This window comes from Clupea harengus, chromosome 11 (assembly GCF_900700415.2).
Source record: "Clupea harengus chromosome 11, Ch_v2.0.2, whole genome shotgun sequence".
In the NCBI taxonomy this organism is placed as follows: Eukaryota; Metazoa; Chordata; class Actinopteri; order Clupeiformes; family Clupeidae; genus Clupea; species Clupea harengus.
Genome location: NC_045162.1, coordinates 12,290,322 through 12,317,387, shown reverse-complemented (window position 1 = coordinate 12,317,387; position 27,066 = coordinate 12,290,322). Strand labels below are relative to the sequence as shown.

General features: G+C 43.7%; 2 protein-coding genes across 4 annotated transcripts; both read left to right on the top strand.

Annotated features, from left to right (window-relative positions):
• Positions 1-1,131: 1,131 nt before the first annotated feature.
• Positions 1,132-6,358, top strand: LOC122133271. Its single transcript, XM_042709085.1, has 4 exons — positions 1,132-1,302; positions 3,693-3,959; positions 4,698-5,279; positions 5,434-6,358. Exons 2-4 carry the CDS (start codon positions 3,753-3,755, stop codon positions 5,590-5,592), a joined length of 948 nt encoding a protein of 315 aa, XP_042565019.1. The 5' UTR covers positions 1,132-1,302; positions 3,693-3,752; the 3' UTR covers positions 5,593-6,358.
• A 157-nt stretch (positions 6,359-6,515) lies between these two features.
• tmem245 (transmembrane protein 245) lies at positions 6,516-21,150 on the top strand. 3 transcript variants are annotated; one of them, XM_031576013.2, is made up of 19 exons: positions 6,516-6,631; positions 7,696-8,358; positions 8,761-8,878; positions 9,427-9,522; positions 9,662-9,781; positions 9,887-10,075; positions 10,345-10,514; positions 11,455-11,478; positions 13,390-13,494; positions 13,605-13,687; positions 13,914-14,004; positions 14,124-14,222; positions 14,350-14,481; positions 14,624-14,746; positions 15,748-15,893; positions 16,317-16,417; positions 17,645-17,819; positions 18,542-18,721; positions 18,969-21,150. In XM_031576013.2, the coding sequence occupies exons 2-19, from the start codon at positions 7,747-7,749 to the stop codon at positions 19,012-19,014; spliced, it is 2,610 nt and encodes an 869-aa protein (XP_031431873.1). In that variant the 5' UTR covers positions 6,516-6,631; positions 7,696-7,746; the 3' UTR covers positions 19,015-21,150. The 3 variants fall into 3 exon arrangements, with proteins under 3 accessions (XP_031431873.1, XP_042565018.1, XP_031431872.1); XM_042709084.1 differs by lacking the exon at positions 11,455-11,478; XM_031576012.2 differs by lacking the exon at positions 6,516-6,631 and having other exon boundaries at positions 7,560-8,358.
• The last annotated feature ends 5,916 nt before the right edge of the window (positions 21,151-27,066 follow it).

Sequence of the window (27,066 nt, the reverse complement as noted above, 5' to 3'; positions counted from 1 at the left end):
ATACATTGTGCGCTGAAAATGTCAGGTCTATACTAAATATACGACTTGCAGGTCTATACTGAAGCTGATAATAGTCTAGCGGTCCATGTGACTCCATGAGAGAAGTTGGGAAAAAAGGAAAACCTTTAGAAATCAGTAGGCCTACCAATATTTTGACCTTCTTGTTCTGCTGTGCATACATTTGTTTGTTTGCTTTGAAAAACCTTTGGCCATGTTTCTCGTCACGCTTTCATATGTCATCACCAGCTTAGGGTTTTGTTTTTGGGGTTGTACATTTCTATCTTTTATTTCGTCATAACCCCCATAAAAGCTTCAAACGGACGAAGCTCTCCATGGTCCTGAGTCCTTCCTCAGGCAAGCCGACGTCTTGTGGAAGTTTGGGGTTTTGGGTTAACAGTGAGGCCACTGGCTCATTCAAACTTTCGACGCACGACAAAAATGCCTGCAGGTTTCTTCCGATTACATTCCATAACTTTTGTATTTGTTTGATGAAGGTAGCCGAAGAAGGATTTGCTAGGGTATCTGCGCCGCTGATAATATGTATGATCTCTGATGGTGAACTTTTCGTTTCACACTGCCCGAGCATCCATAATGTAGGCTACTGAATCTCAGGGAGAAAGTTGTACATCGCCCGAACCTTTGTCGTGTCGGAATGAAGGATCCCCCTCACCCAGTCGCATGATCGCAGCTATCAGATAGCAAAACGCAAAACCACCTGTGTTTGGCATAATAACACAAGTGTAGGCTACCAACATTATATTATTCCATATGTCTTACGAACTTGAGAGGTGCTGGAAATCAGATATATCAATACTGTTAAAGGCTCAATAGGGCCAGCGAAAAAAGCTCAGATCATAGGCTAGCCTACTCATAGTTCTTTTTTTCAGAAACGAGGGACACGTTTATGTCTTACGAACTTGAGAGGTGCTGGAAATCAGGAAAGGCCCCGTCAGTGTATATTGATATTTGATTGGCTGATCAGATATAATTCTTGACATTTTGCTTGACAACAGTTGCTAATGAAGAATGCCTTGTGGATTTTGACTTTGCATTCGTTTGACGTGTCTGTTTTATGACGTTTTAGGGCTATATAAACCCTCACAAGAACTGTTCTTTCAGAGCACTGTCTCTGAAGGCAGCGCCACGTTCACTCTAGTCTGTGAGACATTTGGGGAACACCGGTGCACATTGGATGTCAATGAACCCAGCAAGGAGGAAATTTTCCTCGGGAGGAAGCTCTACCCTTGAGATGATGAACTAGGAGCCTCCTTATCCCACAGGTCTGGAGCACCTCTTTGCCGGGTGAGTAACTCCACAGACAGGGTGACTCGCCGGTCTGTGACCTTCTGACCTATGTCGTCGCGTCACTAACCTAGCTAACAAAGAAAGCACAATTAAATATATTTTTCTTTATTTCTATATCAACTCTGGAAACACAGACAAGACAATAAGACCATAGTGTGCATGTAATTCAAATTGAAAAAAATTGGGCGAGACCCCCCCACGGTGCGGTGGCTGCGGGGTTAATCTCTACGGGTCTGTTGGTTTGACCTATTCATAGCCGACTCTGACTCTTAACTGTTTTCTAACTGTTTTGTAGCATCTCGGTAAGGGTATATAGATAGAGGAGATTTTTGCAACGAGCAGCTTGGCCAAATAAAGCTCACGTTTCATTTACTGTGTTCTGAGAACTTTGATTGACTGGAGATTATAATTTATTTATTTTTGGTGGAAACGGTTATACTAAAAAAAAAAATGAATTTGTGTTTATCTGAGTTGTGATACTTTATAATTGTGAAGGATGCTTTTTAATAGCAGTGTTATGTATGTTATTAGAGATTTATCATAGCAATTTCATTTTGCTTTTGCTTCTGATTGATTTCATTAAAGAGCAAGAAATGCTTTTGTAGACATGGTTTCATGGGTTGTTTAAAAAGGCATTTAATCAACTGAACAGAGTTTACTCTAAATCACTTGAGATTAGTTATGCAAAGACATAGGCGGCATCTTTCCTCTTCTTTTTCATGTGACTTAAGTACCCCACCAAATGGTCTCCTTTTGTTTTGCTGAGTTGTGATACTTTGTAATTGTTAAGAATGCTACCTAATAGTAACTTTGTGTTCAGACATATTCATATTGGCAGTTTAATGTAACCTGTTTCTGAGGGATTTTCCTAAAGACAAAACATGTCAGTCTTTTTGTAGATGGGGTTTCAGAAGTTGTCTAAAGAAATGTACTGACATTTAATCAACTGAGAAAGCTGTGCTGTAAACCACTTGGGGTTAGTTAGGAAAAGACATATGCAGCAGTCTTGTTTTTCCTTTTTTTGTCTGGGTGGTGATGCACCATACAAACGAGGTATTTTGATGAGCTGAAATCATTCTGCTTTTAACCAGTTGACGTTACTAAAGCAAACAGGTGTGCAAGCTTTCCTTATGTATTTGTATCTGGATGGTGATATTCCACCAAAAGTTTTCCCTTTGTTTAGCTGAGGAGTGATACTTTATCATTTTTAGGGCTGCTTTGTAATAGAAAGTTGATGTAACCTTAGATTCTGAGGGGATTTGTTTAAAGTGCAAGAATGTTCATTGTACGCTGAAAATGCATTAGTCGTTCGATGAAATGTAGAGGTGTTTGAAGAACATCAAATGATCTTCTCTAAAGCATTTTTACTTAGTTGAGTGGTGGGACTAAGAAAAAAGTTTGGCCAAGATGGCGTAGGCTACATATAGACATAAAAACATTCATATGAATAAAAGATGACTAGGCGACAATAAATGTCTACATCAGTCGACTTTTTTTTCTTTAAAGAACCAAAACAACTCTGAGCATCCAGTCAGATTCTAAAATGGCTGCTACTGTGCAGGTATCAACAGAATCCCAGTGTCAGAGAAAGTGCCATAGAAGTTCCCAGCCTCTACATGAAGTCTTCTTGTTGTTGTTGTTCGAACAAGGGCTTACGACCATTCTTTAGTGTCACCCCCTATGACCTATCCCAATTTAAGGCATTGTGCATGTGGAGCATTATGGGGCCCATTGTTCTTGTGCACTCAAAGGATGTCACGACCAAGGAGCAAAAGGATTGGAACAGATGGGTCCATAGCCAGTGTTATGTCCATGAATGGCCGCATTTATTTCACGGCAATAACAACTGAACTTATAGAGAGTTAGAAAAAGCGATGGGCACGAGGGAAGAGAGGAGGAGCAGAGAGAATCAGAAGTAAACCGATTAATGAGTCCATACAGTCAGGAGGAAATATATTAGTGTGCATGCAGCATATATAGTGCCTTGCCAAAGTATTCGCCCCCCTTTGGCATTTTTCCTGTTTTGTTGTCTTACAACCTGGAATAAAAAACGTTTGTATCATTTGATTCACACACCATGCCTACCACTTAGAAGATGCGAAAACAGACAAGAAAGAAGACACATGATATTTAAAAGATATAGGCTTTCAGTTTATTTGGGTAAATCAGAGAATAAAGAGAATCAATTTTTTTCTCTTTAAACTTTTGCATCCTACTGGTCTGTATATTCCATTTGTTAGGATTGCATGCACATTAAATACCATATTATTTAGATATAGAGATTGATACTACATTTGAGATATAAAATGACAGAAACGGAAATCAGAAATCTTTACATACCGGAACTGGTTATTTCATGAACCAATGATTGTTTATTCTCTTTTCAGCATTATCTGGGCATTAAAATAGGTGCACAGGCGAAAGCCTATGAGCTGAAAGTGAATCTCATGCAGACCTCACAGCCATCTACTGACATTGAGAAACTCCAACGCAAAGCCTCAGAAGTGCAGTTTAACCGTGAGAACATCAAACTGCATCATCAGTATATAAATGATCTTCTGAAGCAATTTGAGAGTGCTACACCTGACCACAGATTTGAGATGATGGAGGAAGGGGGGTTGCCTGATTCTCAACTGTTTCCACCAGCCGTACCGGTAAGAATGTCATTTTTGAACCATCTTTGTATTTTTCTCAGTAGGAAAGCACGTCTGCCACATGGTTTACCAGTCATTCTCCCACAGCAGTGTCATCCAATATCAAATGTCTGTGTGTATCATTATCATCATGTATCTGTACAGGAAGTGGAAGTAATTGTTGTTGTAAAATGGAAGTTATTGTAGTATAGGTGCTATAGTAGCTACATCCATAACAATACATCAACCATAGGCTGTAGGTTATAGCTGATTAAGCCTGTGGCTGAATTTGGTACTGCTTAGGGTTTTTACTTAAATCTAGTAGATTTATTATTAAGATTTCAGAGGTCACTTTCAGTATGAAGTAATGAACTAAATCTATTAGATTTCAATGAATTCAACAAAACACAAATGAATGCATGCGATCATTTGATTACCCCTGTGAAACACTCATGCTGGCAACTCTTTGAGGCTGGTGCTGTTCAAATGTTAATGTGGTGGTTGTAGTGAATCTTGGTGTGTCAGAGAATATTGTTTAGGTGTAAATACACACATGTACCAGGTTAGAAGAAACATGGCTACCATTGTCAGCGTTTTTGTTATTTATGTACCTGTTTTTGTAACATACAATCAAAGCGGAACATCCGTTGATACAGTCCTCAACAAATATTGATATTTGTTACATCCATTTTCCATTTACAGAAAAAAACAGCTAGCTGTTTTATTAATTGACTCCTTTTTTTATAATTTTGTCGACAGATGTATGAGCAGCGAATTCAAATTATTACAGAGACTGAAGACCATGACAAAGATGTGAAGGGCAGGGAGGCCTCTCTGCCCTCTCCAATACTTCATCACAAAATCTCAAAACTGCAGATGGTTGACAACTGCTCTAAACCTTCAGTGAGGGCCTCTAATAGAGACTTTGAGTCCAGCCCACCCCAGGTCAGTTCTGGACATGAGGATGTTCAGGAAATTACTGGACAGACACTAGCAGAACACAAAACTGTGAAAGTACCTTATCATGAAATGCAAAAGTGGCTAAAGGTGCCTCATCTTCAAGTGCACAAAGTGCTTCATCTTCAAGTGGCAAAGCAACAAAAAGTGTCTCATCCTAAAGTGAAAAAGCAACAAGGGCATGAAGAGCCTGTGAAAGTGCCTCATCTTGAAGTGCAAAAGCTGGTTTACTCTGTGGTCAAGGAGCTATGGGAGATGAATGACCTTGGAGAAGGCCCAAAGTTTTTAGCAGAAATGCCCAAGACTTGTCCATCTGAACTCTTTCTGCAAAGCTTAACTTGTGCACAACACCTCAAGATGAGCATCAGGCGCAATTACTGCAAGGTTAGACAATTAGGTCTCCTAACAATACAGATGAAGTCAGTTAAATCCATCAGTTGAATTATTATGATTCATTATGAATGGCTTTACAAGTGATTGGTGTTGTATAAGAATATAACTTTAACATTCTAACATGATGTTTATCCTCTACCTGAAGCATATATATGAACTCTGCTGGGAGATCCTTCAGGGTATCTATCTCAAAGAGCCTGATGCACAAGCTGGTTGGTATGAGCCATGGCCTAAGGATGATGTGATCAAGTTCAAATCCTTACGCGACGTTCAGGTAAAATGTATTGAATCACAGAATCACTGATCTGTTACAACATAGTCAACATGAATTATGCCATGGTGCAAGTCATGCCAGATTTAACGCTGTCGAGATAAATCAAATTAGACCATGTTACTGAAGTTTTTGTTATTCAGTTTAACCACATGGCTGGTGTCGTATTTTTTTATCTACTTATGACTGTATTGTTGAATAATGTGTGTATTGCTGGTACTGGAACATGGACATCTCAACAAATAGAGGTAGCAGTTACGAGAAGGCTGCCATAAGGCAGAAGGGCCCTTTCCCGAGAAATCATGTGGTGGACATGCCTTTTCTTATAAACCCCAGTGCAAAGATACCTTTTCTGATAAATCACGTGACTAACATGCCTTTCCTTATAAACCCCAGTGCAAAGATAACTTTTCTGATAAATCACGTGGCAAACATGCCGTCTCTAAAAAAACACATAGCAGACACACCTAGCCGCTTTTGGGGGCTTCGGGGGATTTTTTGACTGTGTCATGGGATCATGGCCTCCAGATAGGCTCCTCTGGGGGTTCGTGGCGGGGTGACAGACTCCTCTACACGCTTCGGCAATGCCACGAGACAGACAATTTCCAGACACCGTAACTGAAAAAAACGAGACACCTGTTTTCACAGGAAACCGTGCAATATGCACGCTGTTAAGCTCAATCTCGATGTGGTTAAGTCTGATGAAGTAAATAAGAACAGGGTAGATCAAAGGGGGGTTAGATCTATAAAAAGGGGGCACGGGGACTTGGTCCTCAGGTTATCTACTTGATCACTCTTGCCATATGACAAGAGTCTTTGAGATGCTCCATGGACCAGCTCAGCAGTAATTAACTTCTCTGAATTAAACCGTTCAGTATATTCATACCTATTTGCCTTGAGAAGTTTCTTGAGAACTCTTAGAAATTTTCCACGACACTTGTCACATTGTTTTTATACAGGAGTACGTAACCAAAAAGGTCTTTAGACTGTGCGGAATGCAGACTCCACCGAAACATATGGAAAAGACACAGTATCACATCAAGAATGAAACTGATTGTGAAAGTGATTTTTGGTAAGTTTTAACAGCAGTATAGTTTAAATATAGTTTTAAAATATGAATTATTCCAAAGTTAGAAAAAATGCTTCTGCTGTTTTTGCAAGTAAACAAATAGCACGGAAGCTGCAGGTTTAGCTTGTGTTTGTGCATGGGTATAAACAAGAACAGTTGTATCTACAGTACAATGCAATATAAAGAGATACTGTCACTCATGTGGGTAGGTTTTTACTCATTTATTCTTTAGAAGTTAAAATATTTAAGCAATGGTAAATCACTCACACTTGTAAGGAACTCAGACAAGATCTCCACACTAAATTGACTCAGTATTTCATTCTTCCACATAATTTAATGGAGAATGAAAAAGAGGACCACAAACTGAAGATCAACTTGGCAAATGAATGCCTAAATTGTTTTTCAGATCTTAAATAAACATTTTAACCATTGTTATTGTCTTCTTTTTTAGTGTTTGTACACATGATGTGGACATTCTCTTTTTAAGTATTTGGTGAAAGTGTGCATTATATTGGAACATGCCTACAAAAGTGTTCGGGTGCTGTAATGTCATTCAGTTAAAGATTTATTTTGGGAATGCACTAATGGTAACATGACATGTCAAGTATCCTAGCCTATTAAAGTTAAATACTAATAGGCACAAGCATGTTTAGTTACTGACTATCTGTATCCCAGCAAAGTGTTATAAAGTATTTATTATTATTATTATTATTGTTATTTATATATAGGCTTGTAATGTTTTCTTTTAGTAGGCCTACACTATTATCTGACAGTCGGTTATTCTTACACCTAATTTTAGTCAGATGATTAAAGAACTTTATTTAACAAGAGGTGCAAGTGTTAATGTAATATGATTGTCGTGAGTGCGTTGGTCACGTGATTTCCACGGAAGTTTCTATGCCAACAACTGGTCAATAACTATGACAACATTACGTTAGCTTAGTCTAGTTTATTCTTTAACGGGTAAACAAGAAAAACAGCATTACCCAACTCGCTCTCTTCCGTGTACGTTTATGCTGTCCCTCCTTCCTCTCCCTCCCTCCTCTATCCCAATTTCCCCCAATGAGGTAGTGGTGTTGGTAGTGGTGGGATCTTTGGAGACACTCTAGACTACGAACATGGCCGACGCGGAGGGCTCCGGTCTAGAAGAGGAGCCGGCCGTTGCTGAAGCTCCGGAGGCAGAAACACCCCACTCGGCCCGGTCGCGCTATGTGTCCTTCAGCGAGTCAATGCAACCAGCCGTTGGCATGGTCAGTCAGCTGCTCGGTCAGCCAATGTCTCTTAAATTCGACAAAAACATTAAACAGGCCTTCTACAACACCGGGGCGATGATTTTTGTGGCGATCTGTTGCGGAGCTGCGGTGCTAGTTTACTTCATCTTGGAGGCGTTCCTTCGACCACTGCTTTGGGCCGTGCTGTGCGGGACTTTTCTGCACCCATTCAAGTACTCCCTTGCCCGTCTCTGCCGCTCTTGGCTCAATGGACTTCAGGAGACAGGAACCCCGGTGGTACTAGGGACATTGTTAGTTCCGGTATGGTGTGTGAATTATGGTATTGATATGCTGGGCACATTGGTGCTGGAACGGTTGAAGGTACTACTGGTGGTGTTTGCTGGAGCTCCGTTGCTGTACGTGCTTTACCTGTCCTGGAGTCTCATCGGCATGCAGGTGTTCCTCGGACACGCCTGGACTGTCATCTCTCTTCTGCTGGATTGCTTTAGCGCTGTGTGGGTAAGTGTTTACAAAGTGATTGTTTATACATAGCACACGTTTGCATGGGCGTGACGCTATTGTTCCTGCCCTGTCACTGTTAATGTCATTCCGGATCATCAGACACACGCCCTCTTCTGTCTCATTCAGTTCAACCAAATCCTTGTCGCCTACTGTTCCTAAATGTATCTATATTTGTCTCTTGAGGAATCCTCATATGACCAACTGCATTTTGAAGTGGCTGGCTGTGAACTAACTAATAGAAGGAATGTTCTTCCCTTCATATCCCATGTTGTATGAGGATGTAGTGTTATTATTAGGTGCTCTACAACCTAATCACAGATTGAAAGAGTAGAAATGGAATTTGAAAGCGTGGCACCCAAAAGCTGAATGTGAGAGTGGGCTTCTCTGTGATTCAATCAGGTGGGCACTTTAGTGGTTGGCTATATTTTGGCGGTGATCTTCAAGTGGACCCCAGGGATGGAGGGTTACCTGCGTGCCATGTCTGTTCCTGTGTGGACTGTTCTCATATTCTACCTAGGTGAGAGGCAAACCATCACACACATCACAACCATACACTCACAGTCTCACACAAACATATAGTGTAAGGTGGAGGGTTCATGTCTGGACATGCACTCAATGACTTTCAGTGGAGGCTTCTCATCGTTTGTCTGCTTCACTACTAGAGGTGGGTGTGTGTGTATATGTGTGTGTGCGTGTTGAAGGTCACTAGTCTTGTTATAGCCCTGTGTCATAGATTCTATATTTAGTTAGTGATGCTTGAAGGGGTGAACTTTTGATACAACATAGTGATAGTGATAACATAGTCTCTCACCAACATGCAGAACACATGTCAGTTGTCACACATTTGTAGAGTTCTAGAACACAGCTGTGTGTTCCTCAAGTACTTAGTCCCTGTAACATGAGTCACACACACACACACTAACATTTCTGCCACAGTCATTTTGGCATCAAACTGACTAATTTTAAATTTTTTTCTCAAATTCCTCTCCCTATAGTTGACATGTCTTTCTCTCTCCCTCTTATATCTCTATCTCTCCCATGAACCCCCCACCCTGCCCGTCTCAGTCTCTCTAGCAGGCTCATGGAGAGTTCCTGTGTTTGTATTTGCCGTGGCACTTCTCTTCATTGGCTGCCAAGAGAAGAAACCCAAACCTGGTAGAAGTAAGCAGCCATGAGGCACACAAGGCCAAGCTCTATAGATGCATTCCTTGTAAAATAGGATGGTTTATCTCTCCCTAACTGTCTCTCCATTATCCTTAATTCTTTCTCTCAACCTTTCCTCCACTGTCTCTCTCTACAGCTGAGTTGTCAGGGCAGGTGTTGTCATTTGCTGCCAACACCATATTCATGGCCATATCCTGCAGTACACATGCAAAGCCCAAAGGAGAAGAACAGAAGAGTGACACAACGCCACCTCAAGGTATGCCGCTTATATGCTAAGACACAAACACACACACAAACATTATGAATACAAACAGAGTGCTCATTGAGCCGACATGTGTAAGATGGTCTGCCCCGTCTTCAGACTCAGTGGATGGAGCTAGGACAGTGGGAGGGCATGGACGTGCACGTGTCCGTCCAGAGCTGGGCACCATGCGTCAGAAGAAGAAGAGGGCCAGTGACATTTACTTTGTGCTGCTGGGATGGGCCTTTATCGTGGTGCAGATCTTCCTCAACCTCTGGATCATACAGCTGCTCCCCATACCTGTAGCTGGTACACTCACTCACTTACACTCTCTCTCTCTCTCTCTCTCTCTCTCTCTCTCGCCTGTGTCTGAAAATAAGAAGTGTTTTAGTTTTTGTAAGTGTATAGATGTGTGAAGTAAGGTGGTTTCAGCAAAATCCAATGTTCAGCCTGAGATTAACATGTTTTTGTGGTTTGGTGTCAGAGTTTGAAAGGAAGTGTGTGATGGTTTGTGTCGGTGGTTTTTCTGTCTCTAATATGTGCCTGCGTGTGTGTTTGTGTGTGTGTGTGTGTTATAGTATGGCTTCTGAAAAAAGTCACTGTGCGCTTTGGGCTGAAGGGTTTTGCTGAGCGCACCCTGTCTTCCTGGTGGGCCAGACTTCAGCAATTCGTTGGAGAGCGACAGGAAGTGCTTGTGCCTGGACCAATCAGAGGCCTCTCTCAGTTCCTGCTCCGCATTGACACCAAGGTAACACCCCTCGTGGCCATGCCCATGGTCAGACCATGACCCTTACACTAGACCCCTTATCATACACTCTCTTCTCTTAAACAGATGTAGAACATACGTTTACGGTGCATGGCGTGTGTGTGTTTAGGTGGGAGTGAGTGTGACTGCCTGTGTAGAGTCCAATCCCTGGGGGATACCAGGCGATTTCCTGAGCCTTGTGGCCTCCTCTGTGTGAAGGCAGCTGGCATTGTGTTCCCAGCTCCCCTTTCTAACACCAGCCTGGGTATTTCATGTTCAACCACAAGGTCCTATTTAAAAAAAAAAAAAAAAAAACAGAACATACCAGACCGGTAGCTCAATTTTATTTCATTAATATGCTATTCTGGGAAAGCAGTGAATCTTCAGTGAGTTTGGCACCACACTCCACAGTGAATCACTGTGTGTTATTTCCGTGACATGTCTATGTCACCGAACAACACGTCAACTGGTAGACGACTGTCCAGGTATATTTACTTGCTACTTCAGTTTGGTGGGTAGTTCTAATGATATCTTAATGTGCAATGTTGAGGGAACTTTCACAGCTGGACTGATAAGCTTTGGAGTAAGTTTTAGCACCTCTCTATGTGTGTGACTGCCTCACGCACTGTTGTGATGCCTTGTTAATATGCCCTTCTTCCTTCCTCCCTACTGTCCCAAAGCACACCCTGGCACTCCCACCCTTCTCTGTGACACGAGACAAGACTTTTTTTTTTGTTGGTCCAAGCAAAGACTGTACCTTCACCTCTCCCTGTCCAATCACAACCCCGTCCCACCTCACAGTCCTGTGCCCCACCCCCATGCCTGACCGAAACTGATCCTGTCCCACTGCCTGGAAACCATGTGATGTTGTGCTGCTCAGACTGCACTCGTTTTTCTCTGCTCTCTAATCCCTCGTTTGTCTCTCTCGTTTGTCTCCCCAAAGCTCTGGCATTGGCTTAACCAGCAGGTAAAGACCCTCAACACTAGCCCCAGGCGGATAGTATCAGGGAAAAAAAGAGAGAAAAAAAGAACGCGTGAAAGAGTGGCGATGTGTGCGCACGCATTAGAGGCTTGGACTGATGCTTTTACTCATCCCTTTCATCCCCCCATCCTGGCTCTGCTGAATCACACGCTTTCGCTGCTAGTGCTGACTGAGTGCTGCACTGGAGCTGTGGAAGGGCATGTGTATGGGCCTCTGTCAAACAAAACAACTCAAACACACACACTCACACTCACAGACAAGCTCGCTCTCTCACAACTCAGACACATCTGTACACCAACATACGCACATGCATGCTTATGTTATTGCGCGGAAATAACTCACACTATGCAAATACATACACAAGCAGACTCCTTCATACACTCACACAGTCAAATAGAGTTCATTTGTACCTTCACAGAGGTGCTCTGTTACACTTATGAAGAGTTTGCCTCAAGACCCTTCCACAGCCCCACTGTGTGATTTTGTGTAGTTTGTGTGTGTGTGTGTGTGTGTGTGTGTGTGTGTGCGAGTGCGAGCGAGTGTGTGCGTGCGTGCGTGCGTGCGTGCGTGCGTGCGTGCGCGCGCGCGCGCGTGTGTGTGTGTGCGTGCCTATATGTGTGAGGCTCTGCTTTGCGGCAGTCTCCTCCGGTTGCCCTGCTGGAACCATGGTAATGGTAAACTTGCGTGAAGGCCCTAAAACTGAACCTCTGTTGTAGGGGCCTACTGGGTCCCCTCTGTGGAAACTGTATCCAGGAAGGACTGTCTTGGTGAGGGTTACCAGCATAGAAATAGAATACCTAGACTAGCAAATGGCACCACACTTCAGGGTTCAGAGCTCCCTACTTGTCCTTGATACCATTCAATGCGGTAATGTATCTTACTGAGTATGATAGAATTATTGAACATGTTTAACAAAGCATTAAGTGTTGACAATGACAATACCTGTTCTAGGAATTCTATTTCTATGATTAACAAGATCTATAGTTTTTTTCTTCCTTGTATGAAACCCAGCTTGCAGTCAACAGTAATGCAATCCTTCTGCAGCACTGATCAGACCCATAACAGATCAACTAACTGCATTAAAAGGCCTCAGAGTATCAGCAGAACTTCATAACCTCTTTGGATGTTGCATAACCTTTTAACACTCTGGAGTCTAAGGCCTGTTTTAGGTAGTCTGACATGCCTTGATGTTTTTGTATATTTCCCCTAACTAAAAACATTGAGGCAAAAGTGGCATGTATGATTATAATCTAGAAGACCTCAGCAATAATAACATGATAGTAAAAAGAATGAAGTAAAACCATGTTTTATTTAAATCAAATCTAAACATACCCTTACAAAAAACTCCATATTCTAAATTCTATTTCAGCAGTGAGGGTGAAGATGATTTACTTAATAGTCTTACTGTCACCGTTGATGTGCAAGGGTATGTGCCCTGGGGCCACATAGGTATAACATACAGGAAAAAACTAAACTGTAATAACAGCCTTCCACTGCCTTAGCTGGATTCAAGTTCACATTCCCATAAGGGCTCGGCTGTGAAATACCAACTTACCAAACCCCACCAATGACTTAACCAGCATGTCAGTTTCTCAGGTGGTGTGTGTTTGCGTGTGTGCATATGCAGTGAGTTGATGAGGCCAATGCAGACTCATGGTTTTCAGGACCTGGGTCGCAGGGCGGGAATAAGGACCCGAGAGATCTCTAATTTGACATGCACACACACGCACACAGACACACACATGTTCACACCATTCAGAAGGTCGTCTAATGAAGTGCTCCACTTTCCTTTCCCTCCTTTTCACCTTCCCTCTCACTCTTTACTTCTCTCTCTTTGTTTGTGTGTTTGTTTGTTTGTTTCTCTTTTCCTTTCTTCCTCTCTGCTTCTCTCTCCAGATGATCGTGTGGCTGGAACGTTCCCTGGATAAGCTTATTAGCATCTTCATCATCTTCCTGCTTGTTACTGGGACTCTGCTGATGGCCCTGCTGCTCACAGCCATGGTAGTGTGACCCCACAGGCTTGCCGTACCGCAGCATAGTAGTTTATGACATTTCAAAGGCCACGCTATGTGCTACAGGACCCCTCTGACAATCTGACCTTTGATATGTAGGTGCATCATGAGAGTGTCCACATCATTGAGGTCACAAGTAACCTGATCAATGAGACGGTCTCCAACCACCCGGAGTGGGCAAAGTAAGACAGGTTACATTTAGTACACATACTATAAACACTGCAAACATTCCCATCATTAAGAGCACTTTATAGTGCACAGTACAGAGCCTTTATTTATTTAATAATTACACACATTTATTCATAATATAGTGAATGGCACTCATTTTCTGGTCTGGTCTTTCTGTGTTTGTGTGTTTGTGTGTGTGTGTGTGTGTGTGTGTGTTTGTTTGTGTGTGTGTGTGTGTAGCTGGCTCCCTGAGGCACGTGTGGTCCAGAATGCCTTAAACTCTGCTGCGACTAATGTCTATCAACACGGTCGAGAATGGATAACACAAAAGGTATGTGTTGTAGGTGACAAAGTTTGTACTCTTAGAAGGGTGTATATGTAGTGTGTTAGAATTGTCCTCTTTCATATGTGTTTGTGTGTGTTCATGTGTACGCGTTTGGTTCTGAGCAGCTCCATAAGATGCTAGGCGACAAAGTGAATCACACTGCAGTCATAGAGAAGCAAGTGCTGGAACTTTGGGACAGAATGTACCAGTCCTGGTTTGTGAAGGTAAAGTTACCTACCAACTCCCTCTCTCTCTCTCTCTGACATAAAGAAAAACATATAGCAGCTCTACATACTAAAACACACACTCACACACACACTCTTATACTCATCCAGTGGGTTTGTGTTTCAGAATGTCACACACACTGGACGTCACCGGGGGACTAAGTGGCATGTGCAAAGACAGAACAGCTGGCTTGGGGATATTTTGGATTGGCAGGACATCGCCTCCTTCATCCAGGAGAACATTGAGACCCTTTTGTCGGTGAGTGAGAGTGAGAGTGTGTAGGGTTCTAAGGGTATGTGGGCCTATGGATGGTCTTGTATTTTTGTTTTCTGAGAGAGTGCATATGTTGTGGTAAAGGGGTGAATGGTTGTAAATGGTGTTCTTCCAATCTGTTTCACAGATTACGGAGTCTCTGTGGATAGTGATGAGCCGGAATTTAGGACTTCTCATCTCTACGACAACCACTCTGATAACGGTCCTGTTCCACAGTGGCACAGCACTACTCAACTTTGTTCTATCTCTGGTAACTCTCACCACACAGTCTGCTTTCATTATGATGTTTTCCTTACACTGATCTGTAAAATATTGTATGTATAGATATGTATGTTTTTATATGATATTGCCATACTTATTATTGTTTCAAACTAGTAGTATGGCACACAAAGAGTGTATAGTATCATATTTTGTGGTTTTCTTCATCATAGTCATCACAAACTCTTAGTACTTGTTGTAACCATGAAAAGACCTGGAGGGAGAGACATATTAGACCTCACATTCATTTCAGTGGTCTTTGCTATGCTAGCAATTTCATCTTAGGAGATACGTAAATGGGCACTGGCATCTTCAAAAATGTAGTTTCACGGCTCAGTTTTGGGTCTGGAAAATATTGAAGAGCCAATTGCCTGAGCTGTAAATGACACATGACCGAAAAAAACCCAAACCAAAAGCCAAAGTCCTATGCTGACTGGCCATACTCATGCGTGATTGAAAACAATGGGAAACAAATATCTTCGAGTAGATGAAAATAGATGATGCTAACTGGCTGAAGCTAACCATCTAAAGCCTGACCCCCTGCCTAGAAAATGCGCTCAGTTGTTTGAAGACCACTGTAGGTGTTGTGGTAACACTTAGTGATAATAAAATCGAATGCATCTTTATCACATGTCAAACATGACCTGTTGTCCAGCGTACCTTATTCCCCTCTATCATACTACAAAGCTCTAGTGTGCAATACATGGTTTCAAACCAAAATCACCATTAGAGCCCTGGCAGAGAATGAAATTTATAGATCCATTCAGTGTCTTGTTTTTTTCCCCCCTTTCTCAATCTTTAAACTTTCTATCCTAATTTAAATCTGAAGTAGTGCTATTCTTACAGCTAATTGTTGCACACAGTCACAGACTCTCAGTGGTTTGTTGTCATAGTTGGCTGAACGGTTTGTTCTCTCTCTCTCTCTCTCTCTCTCGCTCTCGCTCTCTCTCTCTCTCTCTCTGGTGTGTGTGTGTGTGTCTTGTTGCTGTGCAGGTGATCTTCCTCACCACCCTCTTCTACCTGCTGAGCTCCAGTGGGGAGTACTATAAGCCAGTCAAGTGGGTGATCAGCCTCACCCCTCTGTCCCAACCCGGGCCCTCGTCCAACATCATTGGCCAGTCAGTGGAGGAGGCCATCAGGTGTGTACCGAAATAGACACACATATGCACACACATATACCAACACAGCGACATTTAGCAGGTGTTGTAGTTCCAAGTGGTAGGCACAGGAGGGAGCCATTGAGTCACAAAGCGCAGTGTCTCCTCAATACATTCCGATACCTTCCTCCCCCTCTCTGTATCTGTCCCAGTTTGTTTTACAATCCATCTCTATTTCTGAGATGACACACCTTAATATTTTAAAAGATTTTCTTTGTATTTGAGTATCGGTTTACTCCATCTATCTGTGCTTTCTCCCTGTTTGTAGTTTGTTGTTTGCATAAAAATGTACCTGCATTTCTGATTGTAAGACTGAATCTATTTTGGATTTCTGTGTGTGTGTGTGTGTGTGTGTGTGTGTGTGTGTGTGTGTGTGTGTGTGTGTGTGTGTGTGTGTCTCTGCAGGGGTGTGTTTGATGCATCACTGAAGATGGCAGGCTTCTACGGTCTCTACACATGGCTCACACACACCATCTTTGGCATCAACATCGTTTTCATTCCCTCAGGTGGGTCAGGCACATGAAATAACACACACATGTAAGACACACCCAACTTCTCCCAATCTAGGTGTCCCTGCAGACTTGGTTTGTTCCTCTTTGATCTCCTGTCAGAGAGTCTATGAAGTACTTCCTGTTTACACAGTTGACAAACACTAGCATTATTTTCTGGTGTTTTATTCGAATACATTCTGTTGAAGTGTGAAAGCATTCTGTCTCAATACTCACATCATTTACAAAACATTTAATTGAACCCTGTAATTAGCTGGTGGTATGTTTTGAAGACCGTCTCGAGAAGTCCATTGTCGTTACAGTCCTATACTACCCATGCACATTCACATGTGGTTACCATATCCTGTTTTGACTAGAGGCTCAGTGAATCAGGGATTAGATTGGGCCAGATCGTGAGTGGGAGACTAATTGGCACTGCTCTGGGATCAGGGCTTAGCAGAGCGGAAACCGAGCACGCTCAGTGTATGGCTGATGTCACCCGGAGGTTCCTCCGTGCCAGGGCCTAGTCGCACCTACTGTCAGTACACATGTTTACTGTTACCACTGTAACCATATGGAAGACAGCTGACTTCTCACATATGAACATGGACACATATGTACACACACATTCATAAGCGCAGACACACACACACACACACACACACACACACACACACACAGACAGGCACACACTGCACTGACTAGACATGTGGCTGGGTTACGTGGTTATCCTCCTAAGTCTTCAACATGGGTTGGCAAATCCCACGTCCCCTCTCCCTGTCTCTCTCTGTCTCGATGCGTGTTAAGGTGACAACAGGACAACACACAATGTGGCCCTGCCTTTGTTGTGTGTGTGATTTTGTTTGTTTGTTTGTCTGATGAACTCTGTTTACTCATGCAGAGAGCAGCCATCTGCCCAGTTTATCATCATTCTGTTCTCTGCTCTGCCACCCTCTCTGGGCCTCCCTTCCTCCATGCATTTCCTTCCCTCCCTCTATCTCTCTCTCTCTCTCTCTCTCTCTCTCTCTCTTTCCTCTATCCTTCACATCTTCCATTATTGTACTTCTCAAACCATGTCAGCTTCACTGGTGTTAAATAAGAACAGTTTGTGTGAATGAACCCAATGAAACATTTGACACGGCACTCATTTCAAAGTTAATAGCAAAATTACTTAAATCTCTCTCTATCTACACCTCTCTCTTCCTCCCTCACTCTCGGTGCCTCCTCTCTTCTCCTCTGGGTTAGCCATGGCCGCTATCCTGGGTGCTGTGCCGTTTTTGGGGACGTACTGGGCAGCTCTGCCGGCGGTGCTGGACCTGTGGCTGGCTCAGGGGGAGGGCTTCAGAGCACTGCTCCTGCTGATCTGCCACCTGCTGCCCACATATTGCGTGGACACCGCCATCTACTCCGACATCTCAGGGTCTGTGTGTGTGTGTGTGTTTGTGTCTGTGTGTGTGTCTGTGTGTGTGGGAGAGGTAAACTATGGTAGACTGCTGCTTGTCTGCTTTTACGTTCTTGTCTGTACACATGTAGTCTATGTGTACTTTTAAAAACATGATGTTGGCAGTGTCATCATTTCATTTGTGTGTGTGTGTGTGTGTGTGTGTGTGTGTGTGTGTGTGTGTGTGTGTTTGCCAGATTGTCTGTATGAGTGTCTGAAGTTGGCGAAGTTGAAGTGGGTGAGCCCCTCCGCTCCCTGTTTGGAATGCAGACCCCGTTCTACACTCTGCATGAATATTTAACGAGCCCTCATTCCAATCAGAATTCCTAACAAGCTTGAGTTAATTAAGAACCACGCAGGCGGCTGAGCGAGCAGGTAAAAATGAGCCCCTCAGCCAAAATCATCAGACAAAATGAAGAACCCGGCCAGACTGGGCGTCTGTGTATTTGTGCAAGCACTGGCGTGCTGGCTATGTGGTCTGTGTACTAATGCCTAGCGAAACATGGTGTGCAGTGAATTTGAGTTTACCCTCAAGTTGATTAGAAGCAGAGTTAGTTGAATGTTGTTAGTTGTTGTTAGTTAAAGTGAAACATACTGATTGGATGGGGGCTGACTGGATGGAAGTCTTGTCATTAGATATGTTAGACGGAGCTCCGTTTATGTAGTAAATGTATGTGTGTGCGTGTGCTTGTGTCTTGTAGTCAAGGGCACCCGTACCTGACTGGCCTGGCAGTAGCGGGTGGGGCGTACTATCTGGGCCTGGAGGGGGCGATCATCGGGCCGATCCTGCTCTGCATCCTGGTGGTGGCGTCCAACATCTACAGCGCTATGTTAATGAGCCCCAGCAGCGCACAGGCCACTCCTATACAAGCCTACCAGAGGTAGACACACACACACACACACTCGCTCAATGCACACATCCACTGACCACGCACGCACGCACGCACGCACTGACAGCCTGAAGGTAATCTTCGATGTCTTTCTCTTCATACTGGATGTGTTATTTTGATGTACATGCTTACGGACATGGCAATAAATGGTTCGCTCATTTCTCTAAAAACAATGTCATACTATTTGCCTCTTTTCCTCTCTAAATTATCCCTCTCTTTTATCTGTCCTCCCTGTCAGGCCATTCATGGACACGCCAATGGTACTGAAGGAAGGGAGTGAGTGAAGAAATGGGTGACATGTCTGCAGTGTGTCTGTTGTCATATCTCTCTCACCTCTCCGACGTCATCGTGGCGTAGCATCCCTGAGGGGTCTCTCACGCCGTTCAGCAGGGGCTCTTCTGAGGCACCAACAGCAGCAAGCAGACAACAAGCCCCACCCCCCCCTCACTTCCGTTAGAGGTCATTGTGGCAAGACCCATCTTTTCTCCAATGTGCGTTTTCTTTGAGCTTCCCTTGCAAAGGGCCGCAGGGTAGCAACCAAGGCTGACCTTAGCTGAGATGAATGAGCTAACGCTGTCACCTAACAAGGCTGGCATTTAACTTAGCACTCTAATGCTAAACCAACTTAGACTAGCACTTTGCCGCAAAACCCCTTTTAAACCCACAGTGAGACACCATGTTAAAACAGCTTTTGGTGAGATGCCGAGTTTAGCTAGTACACTAGTACGCACATACAGTATGTTGGCACCATGGTCCTAACCGAAGCTACATCTTTGTCTTCAGATAGTGTAGCAGGGCCAGCTTTGTGTACCTACTCTGTCCCAACACTGAGTCAGTGGTCTAATGGTCACAGTTAAGTACCTGAAACAACCTCAGCTGGCACTACAATCCAGTGTCGTTTGAAATATTGCTAGTGATTGAAAGCTACTTTGTGATGACCTTATTTATTGCTTTGGCTCAATGTGAATTGGCACAGAGAGACAAGTTACGCAATCGGAATGACTTGACCAATCAGGTTTATTCCTTTGCGGATGTGTGATTAATGATTGTGATGAATTTTTTGGCAGATGTGTTTTGCTGAAACGGCCACCCCAATATAAACAGCGCTGCCACTGGCTCGTGCTGCTAGAAAGCCCCCGTAGTCTGGGTCCGGAATCTCCATCTCAGTCCGTTGTCAAGTCTCAACTTTTTGAGAGAATGTTCTGTCATGTATTATCTGTGAATGCTGCCTTTGGCATCTGTTATTTTGAATTTCCGCAGGCAACACGTTCTGGCCTGTCATATGTGTTAACGAATACACTCGACACCCTCAAAGCACACTCTTTTGCACATCCTTTTTGTTTGCTTGCACACTCATAGGGTAGGACCGTTTAGAATGATGGGCTTTCGCTAATAGCGTAGCGTATATAGTGACACACACAGACATTTAAACACACACATTCACTGTTGTGTCTGCTACACCATCGGTACTCTTGAGCGGCTCTCTCCTTTGTGTGCAATTATTTGTATGTAACAGAGTAATTACTTTGTATCAGTTAAGTATTACTACATGCTCTACAGGTTTACATGCCTCTTGTGACCTTAACATGCACAAGCCCCTTAACACAGTCAAAAGAATGGGCACACCTCTTTCCCACGAGAGGCCATTACAGCTCCATACTGTAGTTACATTGAACTGAACACTTACCTCTCTAATCTTAAAAATGGCTCCATGGGAACTTAATCTACTGAGTTTACGGGATGTGGAGCTATGAATATGATGTTACTTCAAAAACACAAGAGATGTTTTGTTTTGATGTTAGAATACTAGATATTGCTGTTGCGCAGTCTGCCTCTCAACATACGGTTTTGAATGCTCGCCATCCCGACCCTGATCAACCTGGATTGGGAGAGAAAGGCTGTCTGCCCAACAGGGGTGTATGTTTGATGCTCTAGGGCATGCAACACAAACACACACAAACACACACACACACACGGCATGTCATGAGTGGTCAGCTCTGCCTCGTGTCCCAAAAAAGTGCACCCCTGTCCAGTCTTAAAGATGGGTTGAATGTGTAGTAGGTCAAGGTCAAGTACTCTGGTTATCCAGATGTCATTGAATTATTGACCTGAAGTCTTTCGGTTTCAGATCTCTTTAAATAAGCACCTTTTGCCCGTGCCCGTCTAAACCCCCTCTACAAGCACTTTGGATCTGCTACTGTTTACACCAAATAATACTCTTAAGGTTTTTAGTTTTAGACTGTTTTTTTATGGTTTTCTTCCTTTCTTCCTTTCTTTCGTTCTTTTCATTTTGAATTTAAGCACTGTTGTGTTATTCATATTTCTTAACCTTAGTATTCCTATGAAAACTTTTTTGTTCCTCACCCTCATGTGTTTTCTACGAACATTCAAAGGTTGATTAAAGGTTTGAAATATTCAAATTGGTTGTAATTGCATTTGTCTTTGTAAGCTCACATGTCTGATCTCACCATACACACAGTTGTCTGAACACATCATACACACACAAGAAAATGCTACCGCTGTGGCCCATAGGCACGCTCAAGTAAAGGGGCTACATTTCCCAATAATTGTTGAGCAACCATTGTGTTAACTCAGAGGGAGTTCAAACTGAGGGTCTCATTCTTAGACGGTAGTTGCTCACCAAAGCCCTCTGGTAATGCACTCCAGAACAGTTACAATAGCTATTCGGTGTCATTTAGCAAGCCACTTGTAAGTCATATGGGTAACCCTCAAGGCATACATTTCAGGTATATATTTGCTTCCTTCATTTAATGACAAATGACTCTGGTTTTTTCCCCCTTTCTTTCTTTTTTCCCCTTTCTTTCTTTTTCCCTCTGCAGACCACACACTTGGGCGCACTCTTTGTATACGTGTGGCCATGAATGAATGTGTGTTTTGTTTCATGGTTCGTCTCGTATACTTGTGCTGTTTTGGTTACAGCTGACTCAGACAATAGACAATGGGAGAGGAATGGGGAAGGATCGGATGATCTCTGTGGTTTGTGGAAGAAGGAGCATTTGGTTATGTGGGGAGGGTCCGCGGTCGGATCGGATTTTCCACATGTGGCACATTTTATCCACCGGAGGGCAGATACTTGCCCTCAGCATTCTTCCTGTAGAAACACGGAGGGGGATGTTGAGTCACTGTGGGGGGAAACCAGAAACAAACACATAGAAGGGAGAGAAGCGGTTCTCGTCACACACACACGTACATCCTCCTTAAAAGGGGATTATTTTCTCGTCACACACACGTACATCCTCCTTAAAAGGGGATATGTCTTTCAGATAAGTATTCCATCATTCACCACTAAAGCCTGAACATGCTGCCCTGGCCAATGTATCACCTGACCACCCTGTTTAGAATTTAGAACGGCCCGTATCAATCCACACTAAACACAGGTTGTAGAGAATGGCCAGATTAGGTCCTCTCTTGTGTGGAGAGCTCCTTTTACCACAAGTATCTGGGAGCCTATTCAGAATCCTATTACAGGTTTCTATTACAGCACGGACCAAAGGGTGTGACCTTGGAACCTATCAAAGGTCATCGCTGGCTGATGAGGTCACTGCTGTGCACACAAGGGCCTTTCAGTGACCCAATCGGAGGGCTGAGGGCATCCTTTGAGTGGCCTCTCCCACCCACATAGGAGGTGTGATTGAAATCGATCAGTCCTCACTTGGCTCCTTCACACGGAACCGAGGAATATTGACTCAACCACACCCCCCCCCACCCCCCACCCCCATCTCATCATCTCACATTTCTGTTTCTGACTCAACGCTGAGCGGGAGGACGGAGTAGAATAGGGTGCTCCGCCTGTCCTTCCTGTCCCTCTGCAAACCCCATACCTCTCCCTTGGTCTCTTTCAGTCACCATCTCTCTACCTGCTCCGGCGCGCTCTCTCTCTCTCTCTCTCTCTCTCTGTCTAAATTCTTCTGTCTGTCTGATGGCTTCATTACAGTGTGCTCTCATCCGTTAAATGACAGAGGAGATAGGACTGATGAGGTGTGAGAGTTGGGAGAGACGTGGGTGTTGGTGTTTGTGGGTGTGGGTGTGTGTGTGTGTGTGTGTGTGTGGGGGGGGGGGGGGGGGGGTGTTCTCTTCTTGTTATATATCTAAAACTTTCTGACATAATTGACATCATATCCATTTTGGGTGTTCAGCAACACCAACTGTGGTGCAGAGAAAGAATCTCTTTCTCTCACACACACAAAGGAAAAGCAATCACAACTCTCTGGAACTCACTGGGTAATTATTACTTTTAACATTTGATTAAGATGATTAGGATCTCAGTAGCACTGAGATGAGTCACCAATTATATTTCTGTCACATTTAATTGTATAAATACTGGATAATTTTTCATTGCTACTTCTTTCAGACCTCAGTGTTTCTACCAGTCCCTTCCTGTAAGAGATAAGATACCCACTCATTCCCTCAGCCCAAGGCAGTGAGGCACAAGTTACCCTATCTGCAAAATCAAGATGTAGTGTATGGAATTAACATCTCTGAGTTGTGAGGGTCACAGATGTCCGATTTTGGATGGATAAGAAAGGCTCACAGCCCCCCCACTGGCTCCTTTTGAAATGACTGCTGTCAAAATGTCAGAGTGCATGTGAAGTGTTCACAGGCAGCCACTGACCTCCACCTGGAAGAGCTAGCATCAGTACCCAGCCCACGTCCTCTCATCAGAGAGTGCGCTGATCTAGAGACACGCCGCTTGGAGCCTGATGAGACACATAGACTGCGGGAGGCGAGGCAGCAGATGTCTCCTTTGAAGGGGAGAAGGCACTGGACGCCTGTCTAAGATGCTCCCCCTTCAGCCATGACAAGCGCTGTCCCCTGAGTCTTTCAACCTCTGCTTGAGAGCGCTAGTGCACACCAGTCCTGATGTACTGAATTGTAACTCTCATCTGCCAAATGCATTCGCTGTCAATCAACAGCCTGCTTTGAAAATAAAATGCCCTTCAGTACGGGAGACCATTTTGTTATGTATTTCATGTTAAGTGAGGGTATCTCCATCTATGAAAAATGGCACAGAGGTTATATCTGTCGGGATGAGGATCAAATCCTGGGCCTGTTCCCAGAGCACAACTGAACGTCTGTGAGCTTTCGGGCCTCTCCTTCGTGGGAATCTACTGAACCATTCTCTACAAATGATGCAGTTGAGCAACAAGGGCGGGCCTGGGGAGGGGTCCTTATAGAGCGTCCCCGGGGAGCAGCTCACACCCTCTCCAGCAGAAATCATCTGCCAGACACTGGGTTGAACTGGAAATGCTCACTGTAATCCGTCTTAAACCAGGGACACTGAAAATAGCTTTCTGCTAGTGTGTCTGTTGAAATACCGAATGTAAATTGTGTTTTCTCCAAGAATGCTTATGGTGGCACATATGTCTAGCTGGACTCCCCCGTGAGATCTTAGTGTGTGTTGAGTGTCACTCTGCAGGAGGTGGCATCTCTTCATGGAAACACCCCACTGATTCACCCACAGGTAAAGTAGTGTGAGCTCAGCTCCTTGTCTGCTCTTTGAGGGGACCAGCTGGAGGTGCGTCACATGAGCAGTGGAAGAAAGCCGGCTTTGTGTGAGTTTGTGTGTGTGTGTGCAGCAGGAGTCAGAGAGAGGTAGGAGGTCTGGCCTTGAGGCATAGATTTCAGCGTCTCCCTTTCTCTGTGTGTTGCGGCACCCCAGTGAGCCCGAGTGCTGTGAGTATATGGCTTGAAGACTGTGGGTCTGTGGACTGTTGGTTCACACTTCCTCAGGTCCACGTGTCCAAAAATATCAAAATACAGAGGCCTTTTGAATGTGAGGTGAAAGCCTTGACGGATTTACTCAAAGGTCCAGCTGCCCTTGGCTGGTTTACTACCACTAGAAGCAAACAAGAAAAAGTGAATGACTTTGCATGTTTGCACATACCCGTGTGGGGTGACACATTTAATTTAACACCCAGGGAGGAGGCTTAACACTGATTAAGAACCAAATGAATAATCAATATTCAATTAAATGAAGCACAAAAATCTAAGTGATGTGCATGTGACTAATCAAGAGCAATTTCATCGCGACACCAAGCCCGTCAAGGTGAGAGAGGGAAGGTCTCTGACAGAAAGTAAACAGAAGCTGTTGCAGATGTGGGAGAAGGAAGCGTCTGCTGTGCTGGTGTTAGTACAGCGACAGACAGGAAGTGTGTTGGTTGTGTGGGTGAATAGCAGTTTGAGTTGATGTTTATAGGGTATATGCCTTAGCTTATAATATGAGTGTGAATAGATGGGTGTAAATATATATCTATGGAAAAGATAGATAAAAACAAGACTCAGGAACGTGTGTAAACTGGTTTTATTTCTCCAGCCCGTGGATCACTCCAGCCAAGAGAGCACTCCTCAATCTCCTCTGCCTACCTCAACACATCCCTCCATTTCCTATAAAAAAAACCTATGACAGACATACACTCAACACTCGAGAAACACACACGCAAACACACACACTCATGCACACAAGAGTGCAGATGTAGGAGGCGGTGGGCTGTCTGAAGCACAGAGGTATTGTTAGACCTCGAGGAAGCTGTGCGTTAGCGTTAGCATTAGCATCTCTATTCAAGTACAGGGTGCTGCCATATCTGCTTTGTAGAACATAGTTCCAAACAGCATTATTAGTCAGTGACGTCAATGGCAAATACTACACGAGTGTCGTTCTCATGCTGGAAAGAGGGAGCTTCCGAGATGGAGCCAGGGTTTATTGGCCCACACTCCACCATGAACTATGACACCAAGGTAGCAGACGGGGAAAAATCATTTAGTCCATTTTGTACTGTTTGTACTTGAGCTTTTTGTAAGTGCCAAAAAGAAATGTAAATGGTGAAAAGCCACTAAAACATAAAGAGACTGAAATGAAAGACTGAATCCATTATGGGGAAAAAAAACAAAACAAAAAAACTGTTAAAGCAACTGTCAGCTGAGCCAAGTCAGCCAGATCCTGCAGCCAACTTTATCTGTTCTTACCAAGACTACGTCTATGGTGCGTCACTGTGACATAATTGCTTTCCCCTGTCCTCTTTGCCCTGACATTCCTGTAGGGTTGTGTTGTCTTACTGCAATGACTCCACATGCGTCCTCAGGCCGGCCACATGAATTAGAATTAGCCAATTTGATCAAAAACAATACGAATCATTTTTAAAGATAATATATGTTTAAAAATTAAAAGGTCAACGGTGAGTACCATTAGGCTGGCTTTACAGCCAGCCAGCCACTCTTCAGGAGTGTTCTGTTCTGTTCTGTAGGGAAGGGGGGCTTTGAACGGTCTCAAATCTGAGCGAGCGCTGATGAAACAAAGCTCCGCCGAGCAGCGGAATAAGAAGCTTAGTCTCAATGGGGCAACGGAGAGTTCAGAAGAGGAGGAAGATGCCTTCAGAAGAGGAGGAGGAAGACGCCTTCAGAAGAGAGCTTCACCGACTTGCACACGCGCTCCTCATACATGGGAGAGGTCATGGGAGGTCAGGGAAGGACAACAGCCATCCACCTCCACATCTGGTCATCCACTCATGAGCTCGCCCTCACACACCAATGTAGACATCACAACACATGCTGCGAGTGCCATACATGGCAGTTTTGAGAACACACATACACACACACACACACACACATACATACATACATACATACACACATGTAAACAAACAAAAATGACAGAGTAAACTGAAATGAAATGTCAACAAAAAAGGTAAAGTTTGAATCTCTTTAGACTGATCAGTCCACTGTGTGTACACAAACACACACATCTACATTCGCACACACACGCACACACACATTCACACTTAACAAATGTTTGTGCATACGCACACACACATGCACAGAGAGAAAACATGCAGACACTGTTTCTGTAAAGGTGATAGTAAATGATATGACTGTAAGTCTAATAATCGAGTAACTGACTTTAAGAGGGAAGTGCTAAGGTCACCTGGAAGACACAGATCTCTCTCTGTGTGTGTGTGTGTGTGTGTGTGTGTGTGTGTGTGTGTGTGTGTGTAAGTGTTTACGTGCTACACACATCAGCAAAGACACAGGCCACAAATAAACACAAAATAAAACAAGTAAACAGAGAAGCTCAACGTTAAAACTTGAAATAAAAACTCTGAGCACTTGTGTGGCACTGGCAACAACAACAACCCAGTAACTTTAAGAACAAAACAAAGTCATTGCTGCGAGTTCAAAAATAACACACATCCACATGAATATGGAAGCGATCACAGCCAGTCTCTGTTCATTCATAGTCCTGGCCAGAGCCTCTCGCCTTGTTTAATGATCAGTGATTTAGTTTGATTGATTAACTGACTGATGATCAACGCTTTGAGTTC

Excerpts from the sequence above, each read along its gene's own strand:
- LOC122133271 (XM_042709085.1), top strand. The coding sequence starts at position 3,753 with ATGCAGACCTCACAGCCATCTACTGACATTGAGAAACTCCAACGCAAA. Across the intron at positions 3,960-4,697 it reads TGTTTCCACCAGCCGTACCG|ATGTATGAGCAGCGAATTCA; the intron begins GTAAGAATGTCA and ends TTTTGTCGACAG. Across the intron at positions 5,280-5,433 it reads TCAGGCGCAATTACTGCAAG|CATATATATGAACTCTGCTG; the intron begins GTTAGACAATTA and ends CTCTACCTGAAG.
- tmem245 (XM_031576013.2), top strand. The coding sequence starts at position 7,747 with ATGGCCGACGCGGAGGGCTCCGGTCTAGAAGAGGAGCCGGCCGTTGCT. Across the intron at positions 14,005-14,123 it reads GAGAATGGATAACACAAAAG|CTCCATAAGATGCTAGGCGA; the intron begins GTATGTGTTGTA and ends GGTTCTGAGCAG. Across the intron at positions 14,223-14,349 it reads ACCAGTCCTGGTTTGTGAAG|AATGTCACACACACTGGACG; the intron begins GTAAAGTTACCT and ends TTTGTGTTTCAG.